The sequence below is a fragment of the Colobus angolensis genome, unplaced genomic scaffold (assembly GCF_000951035.1).
Source record: "Colobus angolensis palliatus isolate OR3802 unplaced genomic scaffold, Cang.pa_1.0 Scaffold145, whole genome shotgun sequence".
Taxonomy (NCBI): Eukaryota; Metazoa; Chordata; class Mammalia; order Primates; family Cercopithecidae; genus Colobus; species Colobus angolensis.
The window spans coordinates 1,847,577-1,854,053 of NW_012114544.1; the positions used below are offsets into that span (position 1 = coordinate 1,847,577).

The following is a 6,477-nucleotide window of genomic DNA, read 5'->3' on the forward strand; positions in this document are numbered from 1 at the left end:
CATTTAAGGTTAATATTGTTATGTGTGAACTTGATCCTGTCATTATGATATTAGGTGGTTATTTTGCTCGTTAGTTGATGCAGTTTCTTCCTAGCATTGATGATCTTTACATTTTGGCATGTTTTTGCAATGGCTGGTATCGGTTGTTTCTTTCCATGTTTAGTGCTTCCTTCAGGATCTCTTGTAGGGCAGGTCTGGTGGTGACAGAATCTCTAAGCATTTTCTTGTCTGTAAAGGATTTTATTTCTCCTTATGAAACTTAGTTTGACTACAGATGAAATTCTGGGTTGAAAATTCTTTAAGAATGTTGAATATTGGCCCCCACTTTTTTCTGCCTTGTAGAGTTTCTGTCGAGAAATCTGCTGTTAGTCTGATGGGCTTCCCTTTGTGGGTAACCCGACCTTTCTCTCTGGCTGCCCTTAACATTTTTTCCTTCATTTCAACCTTGGTGAATCTGACAATTATGTGTCTTGTAGTTGTTCTTCTCAAGGAGCATCTTTTGTGACGTTCTCTGTATTTCCTGAATTTGAATGTTGGCTTGCCTTCCTAGGTTGGGGAAATTCTCCTGGATGATATCCTGCAGAGAGTTTTCCAACTTGGTTCCATTTTTCCTGTCACTTTCAGGCATACCAATCAGATGTAGATTTGGTCTTTTCATATAATCCCATATTTCTTGGAGGCTTTGTTCATTTCTTTTTACTCTTTTTTCTCTACATTTCTCTTCTGGCTTCATTTCATTCAGTTGATCTTCAATCACTGATACTCTTTCTTCCAGTTGATCGAGTCAGTTACTGAAGCTTGTGCATTTGTCACGTAGTTCTCGTGTCATGGTTTTCATCTCTATCACTTCATTTATGGTCTTCTCTGCTTTGATTATTCTAGTTATCCATTCATCCATTCTTTTTTCAAGGTTTTTAGTTTCTTTGCACTGGGTACGTAGTTCCTCCTTTAGCTCAGAGAAGTTTGATTGACTGAAGCTTTCTTCTCTCAATTCGTCAAAGTCATTCTCCGTCCAGCTTTTTTCTGTTGCTGGCGACGAGCTGTATTCCTTTGGAGAGGGAGATGCGCTCTCATTTTTTGAATTTCCAGCTTTTCTGCACTGCTTTTTCCCCATCTTTGTGGTTTTATCTGCCTTTGGTCTTTGATGATGGTGACTTACTGATGGGGTTTTGGTGTAGGTGTCCTTTCTGTTTCTTAGTTTTCCTTCTAACAGTCAGGACCCTCAGCTGCCGGTCTGCTGGATTTTGCTTGAGGTCCACTCCAGACCATTTGCCTGGGTATCAACAGTGGAGGCGCTATGTCATTTTTTTAATAAGGGACTTGACTACCAGAGGATTGCTTGAGCCCAGGAGTTGAAGACTAGCCTGGGCAGTATAGTGAGACCCCGTTTCACTCAATGCAAAACGATGTGTACAAGGTTCTTGCATCCTCAGAGAGACCCGGGACCAATCCTCAGTAGATACTGAGGGGACAGCTATATTTCTAATTCATTTTTACTTCTGTATTTAAAATGCTTTGCAAAAATTAGCCGGGTGTGGTGGCAAACACCTGTAATCTCAGCTACTTGGGAGGCTGAGGCAGGAGAATTGTGCAAACCCAGGAGGCAGAGACTGCAGTGAGTTGAGATTGCACCACTGCACTCCAGCCTTGTCGACACAGCAAGACTCCCTCTATAAAAATAAAATGCTCTGTAACTGTCCTGAAAGGTTTGTGAAATAATTATTTTTTACTGAAAAACTTAACTTTAATTAGTAGATTGAAATTGTGCTGCCAGACTGACTGTACATTCTAATTTTAAACTTTATGTTCACGGGCAACAACTAGAATGACTATTACTAGATTCATATGAAAGTGAGGGCAATTGGAAGGTGAGGTGGTCCCGGTGTTCTCACGTCCCAGGTGATTATGAAGTGCTGACCAGTTGCCACTGGACGTAATTGAAACAAAATAGGAAAATTGCAGCAAACTCTTCAGGACAAGGTTTTCAAAACAAGTTGCAATCTTGGCAGAACTGGACAAAGAGAAAAGAAAACTGCTTATGCAGAACCAGTCTTCAACAAATCATCCTGGAGCTAGCATTGCACTCTCCAGACCCTCTCTTAAGGACTTCCAGGATCACGCTGAGCAGCAGTATGTTGCAGCCCAACAGAAGGCAGCTTTGCAGCATGCTCATGCACATTTATTTGGATACTTCATAATTCGAGACTCTGCATTTGGGAACCTGATTGTTCCTGTTTTACCTCGCCTTGATCCAGAATGAAGAAAATATTTGTGATGGAAAAGTGATTTTGTAATATCAAATGCCAAAGCTACTATCATTCAGTGCTAGATGAACTGTGACTTTAAGAATTTTGGTGAACTTTGATGTTTTTGTTTGTTAAAGGAATGTGCAAGTGAAAGCGGAAAGCAGGGTAACCAGGATGATGAGAGCTGTGGAAGCTGTATGGTCCAAGGAATTGATTATGTACCGTGACTGTTACTTTTTGTAATGCTGTTTAACTCTCAATCATGCTCTGAATTGGATGGTCACAAAAACATTCCCCAACCCCTAGCAAGTTTGACTGAATATATCATGCCCACAGTAGATTTTCAAGAATCATTTATAGTACTTAACTTTAAAGAAAGAAGAGTACTTTTTAAAACTGAACCAATAGGCTTAAATCAGTTACATCCATATTTGCTGTTTATAGGATTGGTGTCAGTGTCCCTTTTGAGTTTACAGTCAACCTGTATCATCCTGAAATATTCTTTGTGAACTCGTAACTACTTCCCCCTTTCTCATTTTAAAACAAACCCCAAGAATAAATTACTAACCAGTCTTAACCATCTTCTATAAACATATTCCCTTATAAATGATGTGACTAAATGCAATTAAAAATAATAGAAAAAAAAAGAAAGTGAGAACAGGAGATTGTAATATCCATTTTAACTGAGTGATCTTTTCAGAAGATATAAAATGAAATTATTTTATAACTTTAAAAGGATTTTCAAGTTTTATATTTTTGTCTATGTGCTGCTTTATAGACTAAGAAGGGGACAGCACAAATATAAATATTTCAAAGATATTATATAAAACAGTAAAATTATTGAACATTATATTAATTTGCTAGGGCTGCTATAACAAAGTACCACAAGCTAGGTGGCTTAAACAGTAGAAATTTGTTGTCTCAGTTCTGAAGGTTAGAAGTCTGAAGTCAAGGTATCTCTAAATACAGTCACAATCTGAGCATGGTGGCTCATGCCTGTAATCCTAGCACTTTGGAAGGCTGAGCCAGGGGGATTGCTTGAGCCCGTGAGTTCAAGACCAGCCTGGGCAACATAGTGAGACCTCATCTGTACTAAAAATCAGAAAAATTAGCTAGACATGGTAGCGTGCACCTGTAGTCCCCACTACTTGAAGGCTGACGTGGGAGGATTGCTTGAGCCTGGGAGTTTGAGGCTGCAGTTACCTATGATCATGCCACTGCACTACCGTCTGGGTGACAGAGTGAAACTGTGTCTCAAAACAAAACACACATAGTCATGTTCTGAGGTACTAAGTACAGTGTGGGAGTAGGTGGGGGACAAAATTTAACCCATAAAAAAGTCATCCAAGTTTTTTACTACCTGATTTTACTGCCTAATATTCTCTCTTCTACTATAGATAATATATATATATGAGATTTCTTTAGAGAAGTAAAACATCAGTAGATTTCTTAAAGCATTGATAATAATCTCTACAGGTATTTTGCTATGGGAAAAATAAAAAAATTGGAATTCCTTTATTTATGAATTACCAAGATGGTTATGATTTGTAAAGCTTATATCAAAAAAGGTAATATCTATTTTGTTTTCAAATTCAGAATTTGAATTTTGTTATTTTGGTTTTAGAGTAGCAGTATTATAACTTACTGCCTTTGAATCAAATTGTCCATGGCTAAATTCCCAATGCTTTTTTTTTTTTTTCATACTTCGATGATTTTGGACAGGTTACTTAAGCTTCCTGAGACTTAATAACAGGTTTGTTGTGGTTTATAAAAGATAATCTGGGGGAAGTACCTGCCCCATAGTGATCAATCAGGATATGATCATAATTATTGCCAACATGATTATTTGCCAACATCTTAAAGATGATAGCCAAATTATTCAATGAATTGAATAAGTTAATCTGAGGCTCACATACTGATTGGAGTTCTTTTTTCCTTAAGGGAGCTTCACTATTCAGAATGTTTTTCCACAGTCTGATGGTGATAGTTCCAAAGTGAAGGTTAAAGTTCGTGTTAATATCCATGGAATCTTCAGTGTGGCTAGTGCATCAGTAATTGAGAAGCAAAATTTGGAAGGGGATCAGAGTGATGCTCCAATGGAGACAGAAACTTCATTTAAAAATGAAAACAAAGATAATATGGTATGTAGAAATTCTTTCTGAATGTTCTTGTAATAGATAGTATATATGGTATATCTTAATCATAAATGGGACTTTAATAGTTGAATACATAGTATATATGGTATATCTTAATCATAAATGGGACTTTAATAGTTGAATACATTACTCTCTGAGGTTTTGCTTTGATTTTCTGCTGTGGGAATCAGTGTAAAGTCTTTTGATAAAAGCATTAAGGAATAATACTATTTTCAATGCTTTACATGTTTCACATTGTAATATACTTTTTAAGAGTTTGGTGCATCTTTCATAGTATTACATGGAGCATGTGAACCTGGAGTTCTTTCCTACATTCTTAACTTCCATTAAAACATGTATTTTATTATGGCTAGATTTTTAGCTTACAGATAAACCACTTCAGAATGATAAATTTTGAACTCTATGTTCTTTTTAGATAGAAAATACATGCTTAATAAAGAATGTTTCAGGGTTTATTTGGGGGACATCTGAGACAGTTAAACAGAGAAATGTGCTGTACATTCAGTAATGTTAAAGTACAGATTTTTAAATTTTTTCTTTATTAAAGAGTGACACTGAATTTACTGTGGGGATATTATAGATGAAGGAATCTTAGGAGAACTTTATTGTATTTAATTACACAACATTTTCATCTTTTTATGTGCACTCCTCATGAATTACTTTTGTGCATTATTTTTAATGGCATTTGTTAATTACAATTGGAAATCTGCCCTAGATTTGCTTTTGTCCTATTTTAAGACAGTGTCTCCCTTTTTTTAAGGTTGCTTTTTGTTTTTATTAATAATTATTATGCATCTTTCTTCCAAATTGATCAGAATTCAACCACTAGCCCTTTAAACTACTTCATTTAAGGACTATGGTTTTTTCTTTCAGTCTTTCCATGTATTATTTTATAATCACTTTCTTATTTGAATTGAGGAAGAGGAAGTGTCTTTATCTGTTAGTGAAGATAGTTTTTCATAAATTAACATAATAATTGGTGAAAAGTTAATATTTCAAGTTATAATCCACAATAACTTAGATATGTAAATTTAATCCATTAAGATTTATTTTTACTGAAATTGGAAGTACTTTGTATGCCTTCTAAGACCAGGTGCTCATAATCATTTATCTTTGGTTTTTTTTTGGTTTTTTTTTTTTTTGAGACAGAATCTCGCTCTGTCGCCCAGGCTGGAGTGCTGTGACGCGATCAGCCCACTGCAACCTCTGCCTCATGGGTTCAAACGATTCTCCTGCCTCAGACTCCCAAGTAGCTGGGACTACAGGCGTGTGCCACCATGCCTGGCTAATTTTTTTTGTATTTTTAGTGGAGACGGGGTTTCACTGTGTTAGCCAGGATGGTCTCCATCTCCTGACCTCGTGATCCACCCACCTCAGCCTCCCAAAGTGCTGGGAGTATAGGCGTGAGCTACCGCGCCTGGCTCGTTTATCTTTTTTTAAGTATTTCTGCTGAGACCTTTAATTTTCTTTATATAATATTAGTGAATCCTAGGAACTGAAAATACAACAAGAATAGTATGGCACCCATCTTGTACTTCCCCTGGCATGTCTTATTTGCTGCTTCTGTTTGTGAGCTGGAAATTCAGTTAACCAAACTTTAAAGGATGATTTCTGTATGTGAACTAAGTGGGTTCACATGTGAATAAAGTGCATGGATTTATGACCTCTGCTTTGGTTACTCAGAGACTTACCTGCTTATGATAGTTTTTGGCTTGCTAGAACATTTGCAGGCAGTTGACGTTCCCATACAAGGAATTTCTGGATAGGTGATGTGTTTCTTAATATTTCTTTTACAATGTATGTAATCAAAAGAAAAAGGTAACTAACACAGATCATATACTTGGCATTGTTGGTGAGCACATTCATGTATGTATTATATTTTATTTATGTTTTTTTTTTTGAGCCACCATGCCCAGCCTAAATCTTTTAAATCCCTACCACAGCTAATATAATAAATATTGAATAAATTGTTATTTATTTCCTTTTCCTTGCTAATAAAACTAATAAAAGCAATGATGCTGAATACACTGTGTTGAAAATATTCTGTGCACTTTTTTCTTTTTTTTTTTTTTTTT

General features: G+C 36.2%; 1 protein-coding gene across 3 annotated transcripts in view; it reads left to right on the forward strand.

The window, feature by feature from the left end:
* Positions 1 to 6,477, forward strand: part of HSPA4L (heat shock 70kDa protein 4-like) — a 60,194-nt gene that overhangs the window by 33,966 nt on the left and 19,751 nt on the right. For all 3 annotated transcript variants that reach the window (XM_011935596.1, XM_011935594.1, XM_011935597.1), the window contains one exon: positions 4,188 to 4,387. In XM_011935596.1, the coding sequence (XP_011790986.1) occupies positions 4,188 to 4,387 (200 nt within the window). The remainder of the gene's footprint in view (positions 1 to 4,187; positions 4,388 to 6,477) is intronic.